The sequence below is a fragment of the Xiphias gladius genome, chromosome 10 (genome assembly GCF_016859285.1).
Source record: "Xiphias gladius isolate SHS-SW01 ecotype Sanya breed wild chromosome 10, ASM1685928v1, whole genome shotgun sequence".
NCBI lineage: Eukaryota > Metazoa > Chordata > Actinopteri > Istiophoriformes > Xiphiidae > Xiphias > Xiphias gladius.
The window spans coordinates 3,595,133-3,608,475 of NC_053409.1; the positions used below are offsets into that span (position 1 = coordinate 3,595,133).

The 13,343-nt window shown below is 38.0% G+C and overlaps 1 protein-coding gene across 1 annotated transcript in view; it reads right to left on the reverse strand.

Annotated features, from left to right (window-relative positions):
- Positions 1-387: 387 nt before the first annotated feature.
- Positions 388-13,343, reverse strand: part of ism2a (isthmin 2a) — a 26,987-nt gene continuing 14,031 nt past the window's right edge. The window contains exons 3-6 of the mRNA XM_040138157.1: positions 8,070-8,370; positions 5,560-5,694; positions 3,977-4,045; positions 388-2,606 (exon numbers count right to left, since the gene is read on the reverse strand). Of these exons, the coding sequence (XP_039994091.1) occupies positions 2,089-2,606; positions 3,977-4,045; positions 5,560-5,694; positions 8,070-8,370 (1,023 nt within the window). The 3' untranslated portion in view covers positions 388-2,088. The remainder of the gene's footprint in view (positions 2,607-3,976; positions 4,046-5,559; positions 5,695-8,069; positions 8,371-13,343) is intronic.

A 13,343-nucleotide genomic window follows, 5' to 3' on the forward strand; every position in this document is an offset into this window, starting at 1 on the left:
CTTGAGTGCATTAAGGTGACAACTTCCTGTGGCTCCTGCTCACACATTCTTCTTAACTTAACTTTCATTTTCCATTCACTGTCAAATAAAACATACAACAGTGAAAGTGAGAGGGAAACTGCAATTATTTCTGTCAATTAAACTTAGCATTTTAGTCAAAATCACTCACTCACATACACATACATCAATCAGTGTAATTTTCCTCCATCAACACCGTCTCACTTATCCCCTTTTCTTTCACACTCTGGTCTTTCAGACCTTCTCTCAGAACACTTGAGGTTCAACTTTGCAGGAAATTACTTCATCACAAGTGCAAACAAGCACTAACACAAAAGGAGATGAGGATAAATTTAAATCAACACAGTAACTTTATTAGGTTACGTTGATCTGAAGTCGGCTTCATACACTGGAGATGACAGCGTACAGATAATAGTTTCAAAGGATTGGGAAACACTGGAGCATGGTATCACGCTAGAGTGACTGCACGGTATTTAAACCACCTTATTCGGAGAAAGATACAGTTTATTTACAGTGGCTTATTTTCATTTAGCCCGAAAGTCACTTGGATAAAATCTTATTTGAAAGCAGTTTGCTGAAGTTTGAAATGCTCATTCTTGGTCTTGACTAAAATGTTTAATTTTAGTCAAATAAAAATTTACTAAAAATGAAAAGGATGAAGTTGACTAAACATGTCTAAAACTAACATGGACATTTGATCTCAGGACTAGGATTAAGACTAAATCTAAAAATAGGTAAAATTCACACTACATAGGACATAATGACGTAATGTTAATAAAATAAAGGATTTCTGTAGTCAGCAAACATAGATCATTATCTTCATGTATCTTTTGTTAACATAACGAACTTGACATTTGACGTGCTTGAACAGCAAACACATGGCAAGGTTAAACCTAAAGTTAAAACAAAAAAACCAACAAAAAAAAAGTAACACTGGAGCCAGAAATTGGTTTGGGGTGTGTGTTCCAATTAGTGGCAAACTGTAAAATGCTTTGGATTAAAAAAAAAAAAGAACTATATAAATGCAGCCATTTACATTCAGCTCCCATGAAAATTTACCAGCAAGGCAGCATGGCTACGGTACTTCCCTCATCCATAGTCATAATATCTAGCCACGAAATGTGTTTGATGTTTCAGGCCAGGGCTGGATCTTAAGTCACTTGCATTATTACAAATATTAATACGATTTTATTTATGAAACAGAACCAGGAAGTTCCAGTTTCACTTCAGCTATATACTCATACTATCAGTTTTCAATGGGATGTAAAATCTGCATGTCAGTTTGGATGGCAGAGAGTAAGATTATACAGGAATCCTATTCGACATATTAACATCTTAAAATGTAATCATATAGCTCAGCAGTGTTCAGCGTGTATGATGTAGGAATGTGATGTCTTCAGTTTCCAACACTAATGTTAATGCAGTGCATTTGGTAACATTGATGGTAGCAAATGTTACCTCATGTTTTTACTTTGCATTTTATGGAACATAAAACTGTATGTTCTCCTGTTGTGGAAGCATGCATTGTGTGGAAAATGTGAACAAGAAGAATATTCCTAGCACTGGTAAATTTTTCTGTCAGATTTTTTGTAAAGATGAACATGTAAACAATTTATAGTCCAATGTCCGTTTGACTTTATTCACTGTTTAGCAGCTTGACAGGAATTCCTTTCATGGGACAATAGATCCGATATAAAATAGTTCAGGGGCCAATAAATAAGCTTATCCCACATACACCCATACACATACACGGTGCACATACATGCCATCAGACATTCAGCTCAGCACATCCCAACAGAGTAGCAGCAACATACATGGACGGGGATTAGCTGAAAATAGAACATATTAACCAGTTTTATTTCATTTCTGAACAAAAAGTCTACATATAAGTATAATAAAGCTTCACCCGTCTTTGTTGTTGGACCAAAGAAACATTGTATTAAATTGTAGTTTAGTTTTTTTGTGCTCGTTCAGAATTGTAATGACATGAGAAATGGCGCTTTGAATTAAAAAACCATGTCAGTCTCTTGTCATCCTCCCTTCTTGTTGTGACTCCACACATCCACAGTGTCAGTACTCCCTGGCTTCTTTAAGTTCCGTCTGAAAAACTTGTTCTGGGGGATTATCTGCACACTCATGCCCATTATTGGGTGGTCTTACTGAGTGAAACCGACTCCAGTCCCCTTTGCACAGGATCCAAGGCAATACATCCACCTTGTAATGCAGTTCTGGTGAAAACTCTGTGCTGATTAAATTTGGTGCTCCTGCTCCTTTTCCTCGTGTTATTAGTCTCATCTGATCATCATAGCAGCAGTGCTGTGCTGCTAACGTTGTGCTGTCATACGACAGCATTGAGCGAATGCAGAATCTGGCTGATGGTTTGTAGATGTCCAAGCGTTCTTTGGGTCCGCTTGCGTCCCTCCAGCGGTAGGTCTTTTGAAGTCTGGTATCCTGGATGTTGATAGCACTGTAAACAGCCTCAGAGGGGTAGGAGCAGGGGCAGCTGGGGAGCTCTGTGAGCACTTGGTGCAGGTACTTCTGGAGGAAGTCATTTTTACAGCTTAGCCACTTCTCGCAGGTGTCTACATCTGGAAAGGTTGGGTGGGGGTGGGGGTGTTAGGATTTCTCAAAGAAAGGCTTAAAATTCTTCAGTTTGCATTTTGCAATGAAATGACCTTTGAGTATTCTTAAAAAAATATTTCATGAGTAGCAGATTTGTATACACACACACATTAATATACATATATAAATATATACATGCACACACATGACCACACATATAACCACAAGTATATACACACACAATTATACACACACACACACACACACACACACACACACATACAAACACAAACCCACACATATACACGCACGCACATACACGCACACATACAAACACAAACCCACACACGCACATAAACACACACATATACACACACACACACACACACACAAACACACACACACATACACACATACAAATATATATAAACACACAAACACACAAAAACACACACACACACACACACACACAAATAAATATATATATAGATAAAACACAAATATATACAAACACATACACACTCACACATACATACACACACATAAATATATACATTAACACATATATACACATTATAGACACAAACCAAAGACATATACATACACGTACAAACCCACACATATACACGCACACACAAACAAACCCACACATATACACGCACACACACACACATATATGTACAAGTCCACACACATATATACACACACATATGTACAGGTCCACACACATATATACACACACATATGTACAGGTCCACACACATATATACACGTATACACACACATATGTACACACCTATACACATATACACATATACATGCATACACACATTCACACACATATATACACAGATATATATATGTGGGTGTACATATATGTAGGAATATTGTATGTATATGTGTGTCTATATGTATATAGACATACATACATACATACACACATGTATACACGTATACACACACATGTCCACACACATATACATACACATGTCCACACACATATATACACACATATACACACACATATGTACAAGTCCACACACATATATACACGTACACACACACACACACATATATACACGTATACACACACACATATACACACACACCTATACACCTATACACACACATACATATACACGTATACCCACACACACATATACACGTATACCCACACATACATATACACGTATACCCACACATATACACGTATACCCACACATATACACGTATACCCACACATATGTATACACACACATATACACATATACACGTATACCCACACGTTTACACACATATACACGTATACACACACTTATGTGTACATCCAAAACATGGATGGATCCATGCATGGATCAATATACACAATACACAAACACACACACTCCATACTTACGTGTGTCCAGGAAATCTGTGCCATTGGTGGTCTGGATGGGTGTCAGCACAGTCACTGAAATCAAAGTGTCTACATGACAGAAGCAGACAGAAAGAAAAGGACTTGTCTTAAAGTGGTTTTCACAAACATGAACACACATACTAGCATTTTACGCACACATTAGTGGACGAAATAGGAATTCTAGGTAAGTCTATTTAAGCAAGCATACCAGGTATGAAACACTCTGTTTTTTAACTTGGTTTTAGCCTCTTGCAAGATATTCAGTTTACGATACTATAAAACACAAGGCAGAAAATCTTCACAACTCAATGGCCGGAATTAACAAATCTTTGCATTTTGCTAGAGAAAAGAACTTAAACCAACCATTAATCCATTATCAAAATATGTGCTAATTAATTTTCTGTCCATCAACAAATCAGTTAATCACTGTTAAGCCCTATATAGCAATGCAATAAAATTAAAGATAACATTCTGGGTTGTGGTTAAGGTTAGCATAACTATATCTTGGTATATGTCAGTAAAAAGGTCACATTTACATGGACTTGATTAAATTAAATAGGTGAGTACAACAACAACTTCACTGATGGGTTACATTTCACCCGCCAGAAGGGAACAGCGTTGTGTTGTGTGTGCACTACGGAGTGCATATTCTCTTTTTTTTCTTTTTTTGTGTGTGTGTGTGTGTTTGTGGGGATGAGCCTCTGTGGTGTCTGTACTGCTGGTATATCCCTGTGTCCTCTGCCTTGCATGCAGATGATCTATTTATACAACATCAGGAGTCTACATACATATGTTTGTCTGCGTGTACACTCAGTGTTTCAATACTTCGTGGACATGGCCAGGCCACCGGACTGAGAAAGAATAAAATGGACTTCATTCTGATGTTGATTGTATACATATGATATACATATACATGCTATTTGATTAATGCAGCTTATCATGTAGTCTGTCTATACATATTGCACCTACTGCTAATTCAATTGCTTATTTATTTTTGTCAGTCATTTTGTTTAATTCCATGAGGTTTCACCTCTTTTCTGGTCAGTGTTACAAAGACTACATTGAGGAAGCCTGTTGTTTATTTGTAACTGGTAGTCTGTTTTATGCATAGGCTGCAAGGTGTTTAGTCTTGAGTATTCTTTTGGTAGTCTTAAGGCTGTCTTCAAATGTAATACAATCAAAGTTTGGCCTTGACATAAGAGCCCAGCGGTGTGGTTGACACCCAGGCCTGGTGTGATATTACTTCACTAGTGGCACAATCAAACTTATTTTGAAACAACTTCAAATATTGCTAATCAAAATCAAAGAATGGTGGCTCTGTACCTGCTACTTTGCTAGTCCAAAAAACTAACTTGTTCCTTATTCCACTAACTTGGTAACTCAACTAAAAACCGAAAAGAGATTTAGATTTACACTTCTTGTCAGATCTGCAAATAGAGAGAGCTAATTTTTAGGTTTTAGACTGATGAGGTCAAATTTTATGTTACTTTTGCTATTAAATACCTTCATTAAAAAGTGGTTAATAGCTGTTAAAAAAGTCAAAATTATACAGTCATGCCACAACAAAAATTTCTGCTTCATACTGGCACAATTCTCCAGGTCACAAGTGCGTGACTCAGTCGCAGTGCATGCGTAGCCACAGGAACGGGTGCGTTTCTGGGTGCCATGTCCACAGGTAACGCTGCAGGAAGCCCAGTGGCTCCACTCCTCTTCGTATTCTGAAAAACACGGGAAAAGATGGATGAAGGGGTGACAGCAAAGAGGGGAGAAAAGCAAAACTATGGAGTTTTAGTATATTAAGTGTGGGCTTTGAAGTTAGCTTTATGAATTCCTCGCCCAGCTGGTGTATGTGTGTTATGCAATTAAGGAGCGGCTGAAAAGAGCCGGGTAATGACAGTATGGGACCTCTGACATGCTCTTCTGTTTTTAAACAATGCTTGCAGGGGGGTAAGGAGAGGGAGAGAACTTAAAAAGACAGCTTTCAGATGAGTACAAACTGAATTAAGTATCAATGATGCTGCAGCTGAATGAATACTTCCTTTTTACGTTAAAATCAAACTGTATATCAAAGGTATTCCTGCAATAAAAAGCTCAAAATAACATTGTTAGATCGCGTATGAATGGGAAATGCAATAATCAATTATTTGTAAAAAGGTGTGAAGAGTAAAATAAAGTCTTTTGAAAACAGTTAGTGACAATACTATAAGATCTCTTGACCATTCTGACCTAATCTCTGCAGAAATGCTTGTGTTAGACTCAAAGATCTGGAACTGTTCTTTTCAGACCTGTTTCCTCACAGAAGTTAATGATTCACTGCCACTAAATGAATGTTGCATGCTTTTCAGGAAAGTCATAATCATGGTAATGATCAGTCAGGGAGCATGGCCAGCTGGTGTTTGTTTATGAGAGTGAAAATAATCAGTTGGAATGTGAGCACATGAATTTGTGTGCGTGCATAAACAGACTGCAATATTTACATCAGACAGTTGTAAGCTCAGACACATAAATGGTGGTGTGTGTACTGACATAGTGAAAAGTCACACAGACTGTCTGGCTGGACAACAGTGAGTTCACTACCTCTTCCCTTTTCCTTTTAGTGGGACTGAGACCCTGAATATTTTCCAAGTTAAAGCTGCATTAGCAGATTTTGTGCCCACCTGGGTGCAGTGGAACTAACACAACATTGTCATATCATCACCTCATGAAGTGGCACACTTGTTAGCAAGCACTTGTTATTTACACATCCAGCAGACATGAAGCAACACATTAGCATTGATTTCCAATATCAACTCTCTTTTAGTTTTGTTTTTGGCGTCTACCAACTCCTGATCTGGCCCTTTACCTGTTAAATGCTCCACTATGTTCACCCTTTAGCCTTTAACTGTTTACTGCTTAGCAGGTAGTGTAGAGTGGGTCCTATCAGAGCCTTTTCCCTGAAAACAGCTGCCTGATTCTGATGGAAATGAGGTAGATGAGAGTGGTGAGACTGAACCAAAACAATAAAAGTTGTGGGCTGTTAAACCAAAACAATTAGCTGAAAGATGCTAAAATGCTTTTTAGCACTGAGAGGGACTGCAAAGTTGGTATCCTATGTGAGTGTGTCTGTGTGTTTGTGACCCTATGTGACCCCTACCCTCTACACACACACCCACACACACACACAGACACACACACACACCCCCACACACACCCACACACGCGCGCACACGCACACGCACACGGTGGCTCCATTTAGATCTAAGACTGTAGATTCTTTAATTGCCATTCCACAAATTACAACAACATTGAATAGCAATCCAGACGTTTTGCTCACACATAAACAGCAATTAAAAATACAAAAGAGTTCAAACTAATTTAAATTGCAACATATATGGATAAAATATAATATCTTTCTCTCTCTCTCTCTCTCTAAGATATAAACCAATACAATGTGATAAAAAAGCAGCTGAGATATTACACCTGAGAATATTGCACATTTGCTGATTTACAGTGGTCCTATGTAAAACTAGTGTATGACAGCAATATACTGCCAAAATTTGCAAGCGCCAATTAAATCCACGTTTGAGGAGGGGAGGGACAGCACAGGAATCATATTTTTGTGAGCGCACACTATGCAGAATATCCCTGCTCGCACGAGCAATATTGTAGCTTGCGAGGAGAAAATGCTTTGAGCGATAGCAGAATCCTGCACATGACTTTTATTCCAGGACGTACAACTACTATCATTGATCTCCAGCTTGCAAAACCTTCACCTGCTAGCTCGCCAATGGATTTTCTTTTTGGCAAGAAGTGGGCGGACAAGGGTCACCATTGTATCCCTGAATAATTGGTTGAGCAGGTCCGCCATCTTGGACAGCTAGGTATAGCAACACCAGTTCGACCAACTACATAGACCAGTTCTAGAAAAGACTGCAGTCATTCTAATGACAAAATTTGAATTGATTGGGGGGCTTGATGACTGATAATTCAAATCATTGATGTGGAGGCCAGCGGCCCTACTGATCTCTACATCAGCATCTTTATTCTCTTTCTCGAAACCTGACGGTCCAACACAGAGCACTTTATGCGTTCACACTTTGAGAAATATTCTTACCGTAATTATCCTTGGCATGCCAGTCTTTGTTCCAGTGCTGCCCCCAGTCTCCCCCCACTCCACTGAGGATGAGTTCCTCTGGGTCAAAGTTGTAGTCCTCAAACTTCTCCTCCAAACTGGCTCTTCCCAGCCCGTTCTCTGACTGCTCAGGGTAGTCCCAGAACAGTGGCCAGAACATGTTCTTGTAGCTGTTGGCCCACTCTGAGGATGATACTGACCAGTCATTACGCTGACCCTCCTTGGCCAGGTCCATCTCCACCTCCATCTCTGTCTGGGTCTTGTCTACCACCTCGATGGTCACCTGGAAGAACCAAAGAATACTTATTGTACTGTTTATACAGTATATTTGTGCAGAATGCAGTGACTAAAATGCAAAAGCTTGGAAAAACTTTGCAAATATTTTTTTGTGCAATGTCATATAGGCCTATAATTGCATCTACACTCAACAACTTGCTTCAGTGGCTGAAAGTTGAATGATCTAATCTAGCACAAATTGCTTCTCTATTTTTCTGAAGCAGTTAATTGCCATAAATGACCCTAGACAGAGCATTCACACATAACTGTCAAACAGCATCACTCACAACTGCCTCCTTACAGTTATAGTAGTCTTACAGCAAACATTCAGAAACAGTAAAAATGGTGTGATACTGTCTGTCTCATTAATTTTTAAAATTTAAGGGAAAATACCAGAGAATTTTGATTTTTGAGGGAGTGAAATTTTGAGAGTTAAATAACTGATGATGATGCAACCCAACGGACAACATAAAGCTGTGGCAGGTGAAGCACCTTTCCAACTGTTGTATGTACAGTCTCTCCAGTCTGAACCTCGGAAACTTGAACCCCTTTGGAGTTGTCACAGGTCTCTTGGTGCACTCCCTCGCTCGTCTCCGTCTTGCTCACTCACTCAGTTATTTAGGACAAACTACTCTATAGGCAGATTTACAGCTGTGCCACTCTTTACATTTCATAAACGCTAATTTAACTGTATTCCGACAGATGTTCAGGGACTTGGAAAGGTTCTTGTATTCATCCTCTGACATGTGATTTTCAGATCTTCTCTTGGTCTTCATGGTGTAGGTTTTGCCATGGTACTGAGTCAGTAAAAGTTCTCCCTTCCAGATTCAGGTATTTGTAGTACAATCCACTGAAAGCCCTTGTACACACAGGCGATCACCATTTACTAATTATGTGACTTCTAAAACTAGTTCGCTGCACCATTGATGATTTAGGTGTGTACTATTCAAGGGGGTGAATATAAATATTTTATATTTGTAACTAATTTAGATCATTTCAAACTGTGATCACTTTGATATTACTCTGATTCCATTTTGTGATATAATAAAACATGAAAACGTCCAAGGGGGCAAAAAACCTTTTTTAAAGACACTGTAAATGCAAATATTCCAGAGTATACTCTCAAAACTTCATTTGTCTTACAAAGTTTATTTGAAAGTTAGAGCTGCAATGTATTAATTATACTTTTCTTCACTCTGCTTTCAGAACAGTTTGACTTGTTGACCTTTAATTAGAGCTCTGTGAAGCCTGCCACTATGTATATAGGCTACACAAAGTGCCAGACCTCATCACATTTCAAAGGGTTGTGAAAATTTGGGTATATCTAAATTCTGACCGTTACTAAAAATATCTCATCAATATAATTAACATAATTTTTATTAAATAGTACTTATTAATATTACTATTCTTATCTGTCAAAGTTGTACAGTATGGTGAGCTGTTCATTCAAAATGAACATCTTACTTTAGGTTACTCACAGCTGCAAAAACCCATTAAAACTAACTGGGTTTGGAGGTGAGACAGCTTGAGGAACAACTCATTATCAAATATTTAAATATAATATTCAAATGTTTTTTTCCCTTTGCCTTCTTTATTTTAAGTTTAACTGGCAGTGTTACTTCAAAGTTACAGTTTGATTAGTGCCCATCAGCATACGTATTGCATTACTCCTGTCAGTACCAAATGGTAAATGATGCCGATTTCTTGTATGATTGGGAAAAAAAACAAAACTTTTTAATCACAACATTTAATCTATAGTACATACTCTATACAATTATTATTTTAAAGAGATCATTTTGGTACTAATTCTCTTGTTAGATATTCAGTAAGGTGACCACAGTCTGTGCTAAATCCACAGTGGCAACAGTAAACAGCTCTACCCTGATCTCCATGCAACAATAGTATCTGACTGCTCGCTCTGATTATGACCCACATGATTCCTGAGAAGGCTGTTTTCCGGTGGTAGTAAGGGTTCCTGTTTGACTGCAGCGCTGTCCAAATACTCAACCATAGAGGGAGGGGGGGCGAGAATAGAAGACAGTAGAAAGAGGCAAATGCACTATGAGCATGTAACAATGAAGATTTGAAGTTTGGGTTTAAATGCATTAAAAGGTGCATTAATGGATTTCTGACCACTAGAAGACCTAAAACCTAAACCCTGACCATCTAATAGCTTATCAACTTGTTGATTATAAAATGTCTACATTCTAAATATGTCAATAAAATAAAGGTGTATTTTGTAAGACCAAGAATGATATCATATATTACAAATTGACATGTTGGTACACGCTCTCAGACATGATGAGGGAAAAGATGACACTAATGCAGGAGAAGTCTGTTTATTTGAAGATCAGATTAAAAGTGTTCTCTCCTTTTATGAAAGAGGGTTATTGTGTAGTGGAGGAAGAGACAGAGAATTGGAGGAAAAATATGGTGGGATGGAAAGATTAAGTGATAGCCGGTTCTAACTCTCTCTCTCTGTTCCTCTCTCCCACAGTCACACATAAGCATACACTGTAGGTGTACACACACATGTAAACACACACAGGTCTAGACAAAAACCAGGTTGCTTATGTTTCCAACTACAACAAAGACAAAGCAGCTGCTGAAGACAGAGATTCCAACATGATGCTGAATATTAGAAAAAACAGAAAAGATGACAAAATCTCTTTTTTTGGGCTCTGTAGTCCTCCTCCTCTTCATCTGTTCCTCTAATCATTTCAGTTACAGTTTCTTATGTTTTCAGATTGCAACAACAGCAAACTCGGAAAGTAATTCACTTCAAGGGATTAAACATACATGTTCCCCTGTACTGACATATTTCAAAAAATAATTCTGTATTTTTTTAATTTACTTTCATTCTGAGATGAGGCTCAGTACTACTGTTATGCCGAATAGAGAGGCAATTGGCGTAGCTTAATGTAAACACTGAAAGTAGGGCAAAACTGCTAGCACAAGTTCTACATATAATCTAGGTCTATGTAAATGCATACAGTCCTGGTTGAAATTGTTGGCACCCCTGGATTTTATATACAGCATTTAGAATATCTTCAGAAATAAATGCAAAATTAACTAATTTTTGTATAATCAGAATATTTAATAAAATGTACAAAGTTACTGAAAAGCAACAACAAAAAAGTGCTTTCATTGTTTCACAGTCATAAAACCATTAGGATACTTCCAGGATGTGATGCGGGTTGTGGAAAAAACACCAGGCAAGCATCTAAAGAGCTTCAGGCTGAACTGGAGCAATCTGGAGTGGTGGTTTCAGCTTGTATCATACGCCGTACACTAAACCAAGTAGAGCTACCTTGGGTGGAGGCCAAGGAGGACACCACTACTGAAAGCAAGGCACAAAAAGGCAGGACTAATGTTTGCAAAAACTCTCATAGATAAGTCACAGTCTTTCTGGGATAATGGTTTATAGACAGATGAAACTTGAGTAGAGCTTTTTGGGAATGCAGTGCATCAGTTTGTTTATAGACGATGAAATGAAGCAAAAGACCAAAACACCCTAGGTAAACATTGAGAAGGTTGAATCATGCTGTTCATGCTGAGTGCTTTGCTGCCTGAAGAGACACTGAATCTAAACACGCATGATGAAATCGAAGATTAAGAAGGCAATTTAGTTACCTTTTAGAGAAAATGTGTAACCAGTGTCAGAAAAAAAGGTTTGAGGTGGTGGTCAACAGTGAAAGAATGACCCAGCAGCACACACACAGCCAGCAAAAGAATGTTTGAAAAAAGGAAAAGAGATGGACTGATAAATGGACTGAATCCTGACCTAAAACCCAACAAAACCTTTTGAAAGGAAAAGAAACTGCTACTGCAAAAAAAAAGGACTCCTGCAAACGTAAAAGAGCATGAACATGTACCAGAAACTACCGGCAGAAACTACCAGCAGACAGGTGCAAGAAGCTTATAGATGGTTGCAAGAAACGTTTAGGGGCTGTCATTGTTGCCAAAGGTTCTGCAACCAAATACTAGTGAAGGGTGCCAATAATTGTGCATTGAGTACATTTTGTGTTTGTATTATTTCATGATTATACAAGTTTTTGTTTTTGTTAACCTTCTGATTATACAAAATTGGTTCATTTGCATTTATTTCTGAGGATTTTCTGAAGATTTTCTGTTAACAACAGCCCACAGGATCGGGACTTAAAAGATCAAACTGTTTGGGCTATTAGGATTTCACACCTCTTTGCTGCTGCTTTACTTTAATTACTATATCTGACAGTCTTTATCATGCATAGATGCATATTTTCAGAGATCTTGATTTCTCAAGCAGAAATCTAGTGTTAACCAGGTATTCCTTACCCACATTAAGGATATCAGGTTTCTGGTTTGCATGATGTTTAAGAAATGACGCTGGGATGTCATGTTGGTTTAGGGGTTTGCAACCAGTATGATTGCACTGACCATGTAATCCCACTGTCTCAGGTTCATGTCAGAAGTTATGTCCTTGTTTTTATTTTGTTTTGTTTTTTCCTGGGATTTAGGTGGGGCGAAATTTAAAGTAAGTTAATTAAGTAACTTACTTACTTACAGTTAAGTAAGTAACTTACTTAAGTAACTTACTTAACTGCATTGAAATGCCTAATAAGTTGAAAAACAAGATGAACAGCCTCATAATACACGTCAATATGACTATACACTTTTCTGATCATGCATATGTATGGCTTTCTCTAGACCCACAAAAATAAAAATCATATATCTACCTATTAAACAATTATTTGGCACACACCAACAATGCTGTGATTCCTATTTCTTCTCATGCTTTTCATGCCTCACATTCCATTGTGACAGGCGTTAAAGTGGGCCAGAACAATCCAGAATGGCGTTCCGGGACATTCAGTCCCGGAACACAGTAAATTAAATAAATCTGACTGAGTTTCATACATAATAATGTGGGCTGGCGGACCATCAAAAAATCCATTAAAGAAGTAATGCCCACTTAAACATTTTTTTTGAGCTGTAAAC